Genomic DNA, 16,083 nt, shown 5'->3' with positions numbered 1-16,083 from the left:
TTTGTTCTTAAGCTTGGTGGTGGTTCCATTGGTTTTCACTGTAACGTTATTTTTTATACCTTACGCATATTTTATGAATTTTTTTATCTATTAGTTTTTGTTTGTTTGTTTTTGTTTGTTTTTGAGATGGGGTCTGTTCTGTTGTCCAGGCTGAAGGGCAGTGGTGCTATCCTAGTTCACTGTAGTCTAGAACTCCTGGGCTCATGCGATCCTCCCACCACACCCTCCTGAGTAGCTAGGACTACAGGTGCACATCACCATGCCCGGCTAATTTTTTGTATTTTTTTTTTATAGAGATGGGATCTCACTATGTTGCACAGGCTGGTGTTGAACTCCTGGGCTCAAGTGATCCTCCAACCTTGGCTTCCCAAAGTGCTGGGATTATTGGTGGGAGCCACTGTGCTTTGCCTCTAAAATTTTAATAGAAACAATGTTTACAATAGGGATATAAAGACAGGTTTTATAATAGCATAAGGGCAGAGCATACCATCTTCGCTTGTGTGGGGCTCTGTACCAGCATCTTGGTCCACTTCCTCCAATGTACCGTGCTCACTGTATGGGCTGTCGCTGTAGAATACAAATGGAAATTCATATGAAATTAAAATAGACAAAAATTTTTTGAGACAGGGTCTTGCACTGCTGCCTAGGCTGGAGTGCAGTGGTGTGATCTTGGCTCACTGAAACCTCTGCCTCCCAGGCTCAAGTGATCCTCCCACCTCAGCCTCCCAAGTAGCTGGGACAACAGGTGTGTGCCACCATACCTGGCTAATTTTTAAATATTTTGTAAAGATGAGGGTCTCGGCCGGGCGCGGTGGCTCAAGCCTGTAATCCCAGCACCTTGGGAGGCCGAGACGGGCGGATCACGAGGTCAGGAGTTCGAGACCATCCTGGCTAACACGGTGAAACCCCGTCTCTACTAAAAAATACAAAAAACTAGCCGGGCGAGGTGGTGGGCGCCTGTAGTCCCAGCTACTTGGGAGGCTGAGGCAGGAGAATGGCGTAAAAACCCGGGAGGCGGAGCTTGCAATGAGCTGAGATCCGGCCACTGCACTCCAGCCTGGGCGACACAGCGAGACTCCGTCTCAAAAAAAAAAAAAAAAAAAAAAAAAAGATGAGGGTCTTATTATTCTGTCTGGACTGGTCTTGAACTCCTGGGCTTAAGCGATCCTCCTGCCTTGGCCTCCCAAAGAGCTAGGATTACAGGCGTGAGCCACCACGCCCAGCCTGAGAAAATTTTTATGATGAGCAATTGCTACTGTAATAAAAACTATAATACTCTATAAGGGCAAAAGAGTAACTGGATAGTCTGTCAACGGAATCCTGGTGCCTCCATTGATTATGCTGTCCTATGGGAATTATATATTAGATACACACATTCATCTTTGACTAGGTTATTTTACAACTCTATAAAGACAGAAGTTAACTTGTAGAAAATGGATAGCATTATAAGTAATTCTTATCCACAGAAATACAAATTGTTGAATTCTGGTAGAATATGATTATTGCCTTATGGATAGACCAGTTTTTACAAATTCATTTCGCTGTTCCTTTACTACATATAAATTGGTGGTTCTTTGATGTCTCCTTTGAACTGGTTGTGGCATCTTTGCCATCTTTCTTGACACATGTCCATTGCATATCTGTATGAGAATCATGATTTTATCCTCTTTTAAAACTTATCCCTTAACACTGTCACCAGCAATCCTCAAATGCATGCTGATAAATGGAATACATGGGCCACAAATATAAACCTAATATTACTGTAAAAGCCCATCTACATTTCTGATGTTGGGGGACAAGTATAACTACTACACTGCTGACTTCCTGTTTAAAATGAGCAGTACCCATAGAAAACACTATGTTTAAAAAGATGGACACCGTCAAGCATACGTTACTGGCTGCAACACTATCATAGGACTTTTACTCTGTTTGGAAAAAGTAGCGATCACAAAATGTCCTAGAATATAATACATCAAATAATATTGACCAGACATCTACAAACTTGCTCTTTTATAAAATGAACAAGACAGCAGAGCTTAATGACATAGCCCTAATATTTAAAAATGCTAACCAGGCCAGGCACAGTGGCTCATGCCTGTAATCCCAGCACTTCGGGAGGCCAAGGTGGGCAGATCACCTGAGGTCAGGAGTTCGAGACCAGCCTGGCCAACATGGTGAAACCCTGTCTCCACTAAAAATACAAAAATTAGCTGGGCATGGTGGTAGACGCCTGTAATCCCAGCTACTTGGGAGGTGAGGCAGGATAATCACTTGAACCCGGGAGGCAGAGGTTGCAGTGAGTTGAGATTGCGCCACAGCGCTCTAGCCTGGCAGCAGAGTGAAACTTTGTCTCCAAAAAAAAAAAAAAAGAAAAAAAAAAATGCTAACCATACCTTTGGTTCTGGCCTTAAAACAAATACAATGATGAAAATAAAATCATGTGTCTTAGCAGGGTTGAGTTGCATTCATTTACCTTCCCAGAGTCAAGCTCAGTCAGTATCTTGCCCATAGTAAGTACTCAAGTAAATATTTTGAATTGAACTTCATCTGTAAAGTTGGTGAATATGCTACAGAACTGGAATCTAGTATGTTTCGCTCTTAATTTAGAAAACAGTACTTCTGGAAATAGTCCACTCAGTTTTCTTAGGGCATATGACCATACTATGATTCAAGTAAAAAAAAAAACTACTTTTAGTTATTTAATTATCAGCTACTCATTCCATTTCTACTTAATCTTTGGTAAGAAAATGGGAAAGAAAGTGTTGTGAGCAGGGTCCAGAAGGAGGGATTTAGACAAACCTATTTCCAGCCTCTCTTGAATCCCAGCTGCACAGGGCAGTTTCTGAGGTGGGCAGGGAGGCTGCTGAGTGAGGAGACTCATGTGTGCTCTGGAATCTCACACACCTAACCTTGATTTACTAGTAATCATTGGAAGGCTCCTTGGCCTTTCTTAACTTACTTGGTAGAGTGGTTATGCTAAATAAAAGAGATCACATGCACTAAGCAGCTGAGATGTAATAGGGGCTCAAGAAATGGAAGTTTCTATGCTATTTTTAAATTGATATATAATAGTTGTACATATTTTAGGGGTACATGTGATATTTTGATAGCCATATACAATGTGTAATGATCAAATCTGGGTAACTGGGATATCCATCACCTCAAACATTTATTTTTTCTTCATGTTGGGAACCTTACAATTCTTCTGTTCTTAAATATATAATACATTATTGTTAACTATAATTTTCCTACTGTACTACTGAATACTAAAGCTTATTCCTTCTAAATTTTTTTAGTTTTTTGAGACAGAGTCTTGCTCTGTCACCTAGGTTGGAGTGCAGTGGCATGAACTTGGCTCACTGTAACCTCTGCCTCCCATGTTCAAGTGATTCCCCTGACTCAGCCTCTGGAGTAGCTGGGACTATAGGCATGCACCATCACGCCTGGCTAATTTTTGTATTTTTAGTAGAGACGGGGTTTCACCATGTTGGCCAGGCTGGTCTCTAACTCCTGACCTCAAGTGATCTGCCTGCCTCAGCCTCCCAAAGTGCTGGGATTATAGGCATGAGTCACTGCGCCCAGCCTTTGTTTTTTCTTTTTTAGAGACAGGGTCTTGTTTTGTTGCTCAGGCTGGAATGCAGTGGTGTGATCAGAGCTCACTGCAGCCTTAAACTCCTGGGCTCAAATGATCTTCCAGCATCAGCTTCTCAAATATCTGGGACTACAGGCACAAGCCACTGCACCCGTCTTATTCCTTCTACCTAACTGTATTTTTATAGGCCTTAACCAACTTCTCTTCATCCTTTCTATTCCCCTTCCTTTCCTAGCCTTTGGTAACCACCATTCTACTCTCTACTCTATGAGATCCACTCTTTTAGCTCCACGTATGAGTAAGAACATGTGATATTTGTCTTTCCTGCCTGGCTTACGTCACTTAACATAATGACCTTCACTGCTAGGTATACATCCAAAAGAAAGGAAATCAGTGTATTGAAGAGATACCTGCACTCCCATATTTATTGTAGCATTAGTCACAATAGCCAAGATGTGAAAACAACCTACGTGTCTATCAATGAATGAATGGATTAAAGAAATTATGGTATATCTACACAATGGAATATTATTCAGCCATAAAAAAGAATGAGATCCTCTCATTTGCAGCAACATGGATGGAATGGGAGGCAATACTGCCATGCTAAAAATTTTATCTCAAAAATACATGAATATAATAAATTTACTCAAAATGACCTAAAGGTCTAACTATAATTATAGTTAGAATTATATTCGTTAGTAAGAGTGAAAACAAAAATAAGAATGAAAACACATTTGGCTGACAGGGCTCCTTTAAAATGAGAATTTAAAAACATTTTATATGAAACCAAAACCTCTGATTTAGACTGAAAAATAAAATCTCAATCTGTTATCTTTTCTTTATTTAATGTAATGATAAAAGTTAATATAGCTCTACATAATAACAGAACTCTTTTTCTCTATCAAAACCATGATAGGGTAGATTTATTTAAAAGATAAGAGTCCTTGCAGAAAAGAGAGGGATAAATATGAGTTTCCATGAGTCTTAGTATTCTAAAATTTATCTCAAGTGTTACTGCTTCTTCCTTTTAAGTTGGAAGCATTGGTGGCTTATAGGAAACTCTTTCTTCTAATCAAATGGATAGGTATATTTCCATAATTTTCGGTGGGAGAAGAGGACTACAAGTCTTAGACTTACCAATAGTCATCTCCAGCCATACATTTCTCATAAACAGGGCCGTCCAGCTCTTTAGCATCTGGGAAAATAGTCTCATGGTGGATGATGATGGTTTTGATAATTTCATTCACATGTGCTTGGCAAGACACTTGATCCTGTATTTCTGGGACAGGCATCAATGTTGGGCCAAAGCAAATGGCCAGGTTATAAGGGTCCATCATATTCTCATCGCTGTACTGTGATAGACTACAAAAGGAAACAAGAAAGGAGTTATAAAAGAACAAAGAGAAGAACAGGGCATACATGTTTAATAAGAAGACACTTCAATACTTTAATAAGATACTTCAACTTTAAGTTGGCTCAGCAAACTCCAAAGAAAGTGAAATGACATATGACCTTAACAAAGTAGAAACTGAGAGGGGATTCTAAGTCCTATTTGCTTAATTGCATTTTTCAAAGTCAGGAGGGGGTTTAATATAATACTTACTACAATGGAGACCAGGATCACGTAAACGAGTTTTATTTGCAAATTTGACAGTCAGGCTCTAAATGCTCCTCAAGTAAATTTGGGATACACAGTAAGGATTTCCATAAAGCTTTATAGATGTCTTTAAAATTGTCTTCTCTCCATTCAAATATATCTCAGATTTTTAGTTTTCTCCTATAAATCTTGGGGAAAGCATAGAACAAAACAAAGAACCTTTTCTTTGTAACTACTGAAAGGAGCAAATAACTCCAGGCTTCATAATCTGCTTTTGGGTAAGACAATCAACGCTAGGTGACAACCAGTGTCACAGAAGCCGTTACAAATACAAGAAAAGGGGAAAAGAATCCTGAATTCTCTTACTCTATGCAACGCTTGCAAACTGTAGGGGAGATTTCCAGTTGTCTTGTACTAATTTCTACATTCTATTCAATGGGTATTTGTGAAATATTTTCACAGTGATTCAAAATAAGCCAGCTCTTTATTGCTATGCTCCCCGTTCTAGGGAGAGTTTAGATATGTTATCTTTCAGTGTATAGAATGTCAGTCTTGAAAGGAAATGTAAAATCCAGGTGAACATATGACAAATGGAAGGAGAAAAAGGAGACTCAACTACCTTTGTGAGATGATGACAGATACAAAGAAACTGAGATACCACATGACATACTTTACCCTTTTTTTTGGAAATAAGATAGTCTAGAAAGTAGAAAATACAAAAGCTTAATTTCCACAACTAACATATGTTTTTCCCTTCTGCCATTTCTCAAACACACAATATTTTAAAAAATTCACAATAACAGTAAATGATCATGTTACAGATCATCTTGAAAATGGAGATTCTGAATAAGAATGGCCTAATTTCCAAAAGACACACTTCAGTTCAGTGGAGACAGTCACAGTTAATCTTTCTGGGTCTTTAGTGCTGGCTTGCAAACAAAAACGTGATGTAAAAATGTTATTTCCAAGTTTTGATTCTGCAGTAAAATAATAGCTTATCTCTCTTTTCACAATCCCCATCCCAAGCATCCTGCCCTAGAGGCTGGGCCCTTGTGTCTGCGTGAAGGCAGGTGCAACCAGCCAGAGGGCCTCTGGGTAGCACCACTGGAAGCAATGCCAGCAACACCCATGGTGCATTTGCCATTCTTCTGAGATGCGTAAGGAGTTAGGTTCAGGTTTTGAGAACTTTCTTAATTAACAGACTGCTTTCCTAGTCCATTATGGATTATTAGTTCACAGAGGATTTTGTTCAGGTATGTCAGGAAGATTTGGTAGGAATGGTATGGAGGGGGCCAGTAGGAATGCAAGGTACTCCATCCTGGGGTATGGTGGTGGTGCGTGGCGGGGCAGGCAAGCCTCTGGATTTTTAAAACTGCCTGAGTGACTGTGTTTCCTTAAAGGTAAAAATGTACAGCGTCTAGCCTAAACATAGTTTAAACCTATCTCTCTAGATACTGCTTATTTCTGATGGTGATTAATGTACCAAGGGGTTGCTACTGTCATCTGTGAATGTTTTAGGCACCACAGGTCAGCAGTAGAGTTTCTTTCTGTATGGTTCTCTGCCAACATTTCCCTATTGTATGATACTTGGCTCCCGGGGTCAAGCTGAGTGGTTATGATTTCAGGACTAGTCAGCAGGATTGTAATAAGTCACCGTGGCTTTTGAGAACTCCAAACATCCCATGAAATACCGAAAAGAAAATACCCGAATTTTAGGAAAGGAGAATCCATGCTAGCATGAGAAGGCATTTCCCCAAGTTTATTCAAGAAGTTGATGCCCCTGCATTTCTTTATTTCCAGCTGCTTAACTGAAATGCTGAATAGCAAGGGGATTCTTAGTAGGACGTGGGGAAGCTGTTCTTATAACGGAACCCATACAGCAGGAAGTAGCATAGCTGAAAATCAAGCTGCCGAAATTAAAAGGATAAAGTTCTTTGAAAATTATGTAGTAATTTAAAAGATTTGTTACTTTGTTTAAGAGAACATTTTGAGGTATTTTCTTCTTGATAAGGTCTCATTACAGTGAATTTGCAGAAATTCTTTTTTGGATCTGTGTACAGCTCCCATCTATGATTTTCTTCCATCCCCAACTGCAATATTAAAAAGTCACAGAAATTTTCCGCAACGAACAGCCAGTTTCCATCATTTTGACAAAAACATTCATGACAGTTTTGGATGGAAGTTGGAAAAACACTGAATAACACTTTTCACTGAAAAGTGTTTTTTTTTTTTTTTTTTTTTTAAAGTAATATTTAAATATCTTTGCATTTGTGGCTACAGTTTCTACATCCAGGGTAGGGCTTTCATCTATCAATGATGCTGATCTGCTAAGGAAAAATGTACCTTCAGTCTATATTCAATCATTTTTCTCTTTGACGCTGCTGATAAATGGAACCCAATGTACATTTTGCAGGATCCAAGAACAAAGACAGAATTCAGATGGACCTTTTGTTAGAGCATTCAGGTACTTACTGATTGAGGAAGGCAAAGAGGTATCTCATCACTATAAGGACCGACCTGGGCAAAGTCAGGAGGAGTTTGCGGATGTGAAGCGCCCTCTCATAGAGATTATCTATTCCTACAGACGGAAGATGACATGGTGAGAGTCCTTTCACTCGCCACATTTAAAACAGAACATTGCAGTACATGGATTACCAGTACACATCTGAATACAAGCAACACCTTGCTCTTGTGTGAGATGCAACTGTAACCAAAACAGTGAATAAATGATCGGCTTGAGTATACCACCATTCCAGAGGGCTTCTCCTCTGACCCTCACCGTTTTCTCTGACTTTCATGGACTTGGCTTTGAGTAATTTAGAGTCTTCTAGATTTAAAAACCATTTTTTTCCTTTGCTGCTAATTCTAAATTTTGTATCTGATATGATTTCAACTTCTTCTTGCTGCACACTAACCAAAGTAGCTTTCTGGGGCAAGGCACCCCTTCCCCAACTGTTATGCGTTAATTCATCATATATTTGTCTATGACTATGATCCAGGCAATGTGCCAGGTTTAGAATCTCTCCTTTCTCAAAATTACCATTGCATTTTACTTATATGGCTTTTCACCTTGTATTACATTATACCATCAATATTAGGACAGTCTACCAGGTTTCAAGCACTAGGAATACATTAGCAATACAATTCCTGCCTTCATATGATGTATGCCCTTATGTTTACAGCTATTTATTTCCTTATCTCATCCTCCCTGTGGGATGGTGAGCTCCCCCAAGAGAGGATTACCTGAGACTAGTGTTATGCTACCTCTTTGCCGGGAATACAAACTGTCCAAAGTGTCTCAGTACTAAAGTGCTTATGAACATCAGCAAAAAGGTTACCACTACAACACATTATTGGTATAATTCTCTATATATTTAAGAACACATTTTCACGTTTGCTGTCTAAGTTAAAGGGAATAACAAACTTTGCAGTAGGCGGAGCACACACTGTCATCCCCATTTATCAGATTAGGAAAATGAGAACTGGGCTAGTGGCATACCCAAGGTCAGCAGGCTAGAAGGGGGAGAGCTGGGACCACAACCTATGTGTCCTGTTTCGTAAGTCTGGTTTCATAAGTCTGTTTCGTAAGTTTGTTTCCTGTTTCCTAAGTCTGGTTGCCTTTCTTCGATCCCAAGACTACAACTTTGTAGAGTTGTACCTTTACAAAGTACAACTTTGAAGATACCCAATAAGTATATATTTAAGAAAATATTTCCAAAAAAGTAGTATGTTTGAAAACATTTATGAAGCTTTCTATACTTTGTATCACCATACTGTTCTTAATTGCTCTTGAGATATTCATGAAAATACCTGAAAATTCTCAGTCCATAGCCTCTGACACCATAGTCAACTCATTCTCCTTATTATTATTGTTGTTTTTTAAACCTTCTTCCACCCACAAATGTGGATAACTCTCCAAGATTTCTACCTGGTCCTCCTCAATGGCAACCTCACCCAGTTGCAAGGTTACAAACATCACTTCTAAGATGACATCTTTGCTTCATTTTTCTCCCTTGAATGGAAACGAAGTCCTGTAGTTTCTAGTTCTAGATATCTCACTGCTAATTTTCTAATTGAAGTCTTGATTATTTCTAAATTAGACTATCAAAATACTCTCCTAACTCAGTTTCCCTTTCCAATTCCTCTTGTATCAGTGGCTCTCAACCTTGACTTGGATTCACTTGGCGAGATTAAAAATGCTGATGCCTGAGATTCTTTTATGCAGCCAGGGTTGAGAACCACCGTCTTAATTACTCTTGCCAAGCTCATTTCCCTGGAATCTTGAGTGCTGACCCCAGCTGTTTTCCACTTATTATCAAACTAGGCATTTTATTTTCCCTTCTGCATAGCTGAAAAGGTGTGAAAAATCTATTAGCAATATTCTTGATTAACCAAGAATGAGCTGACAAAACAAGCAATAATTTATCAGGATTCCTGGGAAAAAAACACTTCCATTCCCACCTTTAAGTATGCCAAAGTTGGAACCGTAGCTCTGTCATCTTTCAGCAAATGCAATTTCAGAAACTCTTGAACCAGAATGTAAGTAAAACATTATCATGCAATTAACATTCTCATTCTTTCATTTTTATTCTTTCACCATAAACCTAAAATTTATAATAGTGTGATCTTAGTAATACTGAATTGGATATATTACATTTTGCCTTTTTTATTTGTAAAATATTTCAAAATGGAAAAACTATAACACTATGAACAAGGCAGATTAGGGTTATATCTATTGCATACAAGCACTTCAACATACTTCTCAGGCAGTGGTCTCAATTTTTTTTTTCCCTGAAAAGAGGGAATAAGATGCTTAAAAAAGAAGTTATTCAACAGGTGTATAAATTCTCTCAGGCCACAATAACTCAATAATTAAGTTATCAACATTTCCACCCAATTCAGTCCTAGTAGGATCAAGACATGTCCCAGAGTAAGCTGTTTATCTCCATGACAACTTCAAGTGATATGTGCAAAACCACACTGTACAGAGAGGGAAGATGAAATGTCTACAGATGAAGTAATTTGAAAGTCATTGAGAATTTAATGGGGGGAATTTTGTACCTTTAAATACTATTTCAATACAGCTGCATTATTATCTCATATCAGAAATTAACTGGTTGAATGTTTATTACCTAAAATAGCTGATTTTATAAAAAGTGTAATGTTGTTGCTACTTTAAGGAAGACAAAGATGATTTAGCATACCTGTATCTAGAAAGCCTATCTCTAAAAATGAAAAAGAAAAACCCTTCAAAAGCGAAATTATACATATTATGATTTATTCTTAAGACAACAACAAAACTTCTCCCACTGTTTATTGAGGATCTTGGGTGTTTCAAAAGTGAAGTTTCCTCATTCTCCAAGCAAATCCTCATTTTAAAGTTAAGGTCGAGGCTAAGGTGAGAAAATTGCTTGAGCCCAGGAGTTCAAGGCTCCAGCGAGCTATGATCACACCACTACACTCTAGTCTGGGCAACAGAGCAATACATCATCTCTAAAAAAATTAATAGTCATAAAATTAAGGTCAACAATCAGGGACAGGATTTTTGTAGCTTAACGCTAGTTTTGAAGGCCTAGAGTTAAAAACAAAAGGAAAGGAAAGGATGTAAAAAGAACCACTCTTACTATATTATTCATCTTTAATATTTGTCAAATCCCATAGATGGCCAGTCACTCTGGAAGCTACATTCTCTATAACTACAGGACATAGGCGTTACTTCCAAGAGGTTTTGTTGTTGTTGTTTTTGAGACACAGTCTCACTCTGTCACCCAGGCTGGAGTGCAGTGGGGCGATCTCGGCTCACTGCAACCTCCGCCTCCCAGGTCCAGGTGATTCTGAGGCCTCAGACTCCCAGGTAGCGGGGATTAGGAGCACCCACCACCATGCCTAATTTTTGTATTTTTAGTAAAGAGGGGATTTTGCCAAATTGTCCAGGTTGGTCTCGAACTCCTGGCCTCAAGTGATCTGCCCACCTTGGCCTCCCGAAGTGCTGGGATTACAGGTATGAGCCACCATGCCCGGCCCCAAGATGTTTAATCTTAATTCAAAATCCTCTTGTTTCTGTCTCTTGGTTCTAAACTTAGTCCCCTCTACCTCTTAAAGGCAGTTCTAAAATTTTATTTAACAAGAATTGAGGGAACAAATATTTGTACACCAGTTTCAGAGTAGCATTATTCATAATAACCAAAAGGTAGAGACAACCTAAATGTTCATTGACAGATGAATGGATAAACAAAATGTGGTATGCACACACAATGGAGCATTATTCAGCCTTAAAAAGAAACGAATTTCTGACACGTGCTACAACATGCATGAGTCTGGAGGACACTATGCTAACTGAAGCTAGTCACCAAAAGAACAAACATTATATGATTCCACTTATGTTAGGTACCTAGAATAGGCAAATGCATAGAGACAGAAAGTAGAAGAGATAAAGCCAGGGCCTGGGGCAGAAGTGCAGAAGGATGGGGAGTTATTGTTTGATGAGCACCGAGTTTCTGTTTGGGAAGATGAAAAAGTTCTAGAAATGGATAGTGGTGATAATTGTGAACGTACTTAATGCCACTGAACTGTACACTTAAAAATTGCTAACATGGTAAATTTCATTTTTTTAAATATATATATATATGGTTATATATATATATGGTTATATATATATTACCACAGCAAAAGAATGAGGGGGTATGTGGGATGCGAATGAAAGATTTCAGGGGAAAAGCAACAAGGACATAAGTGACACCAAAAAGACTAGATAAAGTTATGTGAGGCAGATGTACATTCTCTATAACTACAGAAACATAAATCAAAGCAAAACAGAACTGCTGGCATTCCTGAAGTAGTAGCAAATCTATTCGTCTTGAAGGCTTCCAACCGTGATGGCTGCGAGCAGGACTCCCAATTCTACCTGGCTGGCTGCTCAACAGGCGCGCGATGTGCCTCCGACAGGAGCTTTGCTCTGGTACAAATGACTCATTTACTCTTGAGTCCAGTTAGCGGGCAAAATTTATGGTTGCTGCTGACACTCTGATGAATGTGCATTCCTAGCTGGCTCTGAGTGTGGCAATTCATGGTCTTTCACAATTTCATGCTGGAGGGAAAGATGGGTCTTTTCTTCCCCTCAGAAAAGTTGTCAGTGAGGAAAATCAGTATTTCATTTGGACTTCTTGTAAGCTGGGCTTTGTTTTCCACAATTCAAAGTCTCATGTAATTAGGTAAAAGTGGCATTCATCCAACCTTGATCACATGCTCAAAGCTCCCTGGGTTAATTTATGTTCTTTTCCCAGGAAGGCAAGATTCTCATGTTAGAGTCCCAACTTCCCAGCAGGCGGCTCAGACAGCTCCATGTAAATGCATGTGAAAAATTTACCATAAAACACAAGTTACTTCAGCAAATGGCAAAAAGTTCAAATGGTCATCACTCTGAAAATACCGGTTCTTCTGTGGACTATTTGTAGAAGTATTGGTTTGCCAGAAAACAAATAATAAATCACAAGATGCAAATTTCTCCTTCAGTATTAAGGCAGGGAAGGAAATTCCTCGGTGGCCACATTTAGAAACTGTTTATTTAACAGTGGGTACACACGTACTTGTGAGTTCCACAGCCTAACAGCTGGCATTCAAGATGAATGTACCAGTTTCAGGACATTTTTAGGTTCACACTAACAATGTCAAGGTGTTCATCAAACCTTCGTATATAATTGTTTAATAGACTGACTTCTGTGAATTAAACCATTGATGCCTCTCCTAAATAACAGCACTATAGAAATACATACATAGATGTTTCCTGTTCTGCTGAATTAACATATTGAGGTTAGGAAAGAAACTGAGTCTTAGCCTAGAGAGCTTTACCTACTCAGTTCAGATACTCAGCCTATTAAATATTTTTAAGGATAAAGGAAAAATGAAGAACATTATTATAAGGCATCAAACAGAAATTTAGAATTCAGAGAGAAAACCACCACGTAGGTCCATAAAGCTGAAAGAAATTCTTACAGCGAAAACATATATTAGAGCACCAGAAAAAGAGTTCAAAAATGTTTTTCATGAAATAATCAGAAAAGGCAAATAAATTTAGGTACTAAGAAGCTCATCATAGTATTTTGGCATAATTGCAAAATCACTGGAAACAATCTAAATGTCTAAACTAGGGATTTGTTACATAAAATAGAAATCGTTATAGGGTCACCAAAAGCTATATTTTGAAAATAGTATTATTGAGTTTTAAAAAAGTGGTTTATGAAGAGCCAGTGTGGCGTGACATAATTTTTGCAACAGCTTGGCTGGGCACAGTGGCTCACGCCTTAATCCCAGCACTTTGGGAGGGTGAGGCGGGTGTATTGCTTGAGTCCAGGAGTTCAAGACCAGCCTGGGCAATGTGGTGAAACCCCATCTCTACCAAAAAAATACAAAAATTAGCTGGGTGTGGTGGTGCACGCCTGTGGTCCCAGCTACTTGGGAGGCTGAGGGGGGAGGATCACTTTAGCCTGGGAGGCAGAGGTTGCAGTGAGCTGTGATCATGCCACTGCAATCCAGCCTGGACAACAGAGTGAGAGCCTGTCTCAAAAACAATTTTTTTTACAACACCTTTATTGAGATATAATTAATATACGATATAATTTACCCATTTACAGTTTACCAATGATTTTTAGTACATTTAGAGTTGTGCAAGATCACCTCAATCATTTTAGAGTATTTTCATCACTTCAAAAACAAACCTCTTATCCATTAGTGGTCACTTGGTACAATATAATTTTTATGAAAAGTACATAGGAGTGGTGTACCCACAAAATGGATTATTATTTTGCAATCAAAAAGAATGAAGTACTGATACCTACTATAACATGGATGATCCTTGAAAACATTATGCTAAGTGAAAGCCAATCACAAAGGACAACATACTATCTAATTCTATTCATATGAAACGGCCAGAACAGGCAAATCTATAGAAACAGAAAGTAGATTAGTGATTGCCTAGGGCTGGGGGTGGTGGTGGTTATGAGTAAATGGGGAGTAATTGCTAATGTTTGCTAACTGGGGTTTCTTTTGGGGATAATAAAAATGTACTATAATTGATTGTGGTGATGGTTGCACAATTCTGTGACTATACTAAAAACCACTGGCCTGTACTCTTTAATGGATGAATTGTAGAGTATGAGAATTATATCTCAATCAAGCTGTTTCACAAAGTACATAAGTACTGTAGAAAAACTCTGGAAAGATACTGAAAACGTTATCACTATCCCTGTGTACAGAAATTACAATTCGTTCTTAGTTTATAATTTTTCTACAGTGATAACGTGTTAATTGCATAACATTAGGTTGGTGCAAAAGTAATCGTGGTTTTTGCCGCTGAAAGTAATGGCAAAAGCCACAATAACTTTTGCAACAACCTAATAAATAATTAAAAAAGCACTGACTACTCATTTGATGATTTAAGGAATTATTGTTTGTTTTAAGGGTATGATAATGGTATTGTAGTTATGTTGCATATTAACATGAAACATAATATTTGTTGTTGTTTGTTGTACACAAAATGTGTACATGCCAGTGGTACTCTTTGGGTAGTGGAATTATGGAATTTTGGTAGACAATATTTTATGTGCTTTTGTGCATTTTTCAGGTACTCTACAATGACTTCATGTTGGTTTTGTGATAGGAAAAAAAATTCTCCCTTAAGAAACCATTTCCTCATATCCAAGTAGTCATCTAAATAATAACACCTAATGCAAAATGAAGTGAAAATGTTTTATCTGGGCTCACAGCCTTAAGGCAGTCAGAAAAAAAACATGAATTACTTGAGTGGCTTTTCTAGGGCAAGTCACTTGAACTTATGCCCTAGGAAATCTCAGAGCCATGATACAGGGATATTCTAGAAGCTGCCCAGACTTTGTGGGTATGACCTGGAGCATTGACAAAACCACTCACAAAGTGGATGGTTAAAACAAAACAAAACAAAACAAAATAACTCTTGGGTGAGAAACTGAGAAACTACCAAGTTTGTCACTTCAAATTTATGTTGCATTTGGTTTTACCATGTCTTCATCCAGATAAGTAATCTTTAAAAAGAAATGTACAATAAATTGGGGAAAAAATAGTGCATTTTTTTTTTAAAAAGGCCAAGATAAATTTCCTTTGACTACATGTATTTGTAAGCTTCCAAAGAACGTGGTCACTCAGGGTCATAAGGCATAAACATGGCTGGATAATTACTCAACACACACACACACACGCGCACACACACACACACACACCCCTTTCCCCAAACAATCCAAAAATAGGTAAGCGAAAAGTAGTGGGTGCTCCAGAGACTCATGCGAACTCTTAGAAAAGATGAAAAGGGAAGATTTTTCTATACAAAATAACTGTCATGTGAAATTACTTTAATGGGGAAAATCAAACCCAATTACAGCAATGCTTACAAGATGACAAGAGTAAAAACAATCTATCAAACAGATCTCTCTTTCCTGTAAAATTTCAAAATCTTTGTTTCTATTGTATATTAACTTACCCTGCATTTATTTGTAAATATCTTACCTTTCCTGCTATATTTTAAGCCTCTTAAATGCAAGAATCAAGTCTCTGAATCCCTAGAAAGTTTTATACATTGTAGGCAATCGATCAACTTGGTTCAAATCATCAAAAGTCTGCAATATTGATAAGGGGATACAATGATAAAAGATGTATTATGCTACTCAAATAATTTATTGAAAATCCAGGGAAAATGCAGGAAAATCCAGGAAAAATGTATTATGGTCACATTGGTAAGAAAAAAATGCTTGCTTAGAGATAATAACATCCAAGAATCCTCTCCTTCTTAAGAGGTTAAATGTTGGAGGAAAAGGGGTTGTTATATAAAGAGGTTGTTAGTGTCAATGTGTATATTTTTGAAAAACCT

At 38.1% G+C, this 16,083-nt stretch overlaps 1 protein-coding gene across 2 annotated transcripts in view; it reads right to left on the bottom strand.

Annotated features, from left to right (window-relative positions):
• Positions 1-16,083, bottom strand: part of SRGAP1 (SLIT-ROBO Rho GTPase activating protein 1) — a 312,702-nt gene that overhangs the window by 29,669 nt on the left and 266,950 nt on the right. For both annotated transcript variants that reach the window (XM_025402923.1, XM_025402924.1), the window contains exons 16-18: positions 7,662-7,767; positions 4,730-4,954; positions 488-567 (exon numbers count right to left, since the gene is read on the bottom strand). In XM_025402923.1, the coding sequence (XP_025258708.1) occupies positions 488-567; positions 4,730-4,954; positions 7,662-7,767 (411 nt within the window). The remainder of the gene's footprint in view (positions 1-487; positions 568-4,729; positions 4,955-7,661; positions 7,768-16,083) is intronic.

This window comes from Theropithecus gelada, chromosome 11 (genome assembly GCF_003255815.1).
Source record: "Theropithecus gelada isolate Dixy chromosome 11, Tgel_1.0, whole genome shotgun sequence".
In the NCBI taxonomy this organism is placed as follows: domain Eukaryota; kingdom Metazoa; phylum Chordata; class Mammalia; order Primates; family Cercopithecidae; genus Theropithecus; species Theropithecus gelada.
This window is presented reverse-complemented; position numbering and strand designations above follow the sequence as displayed.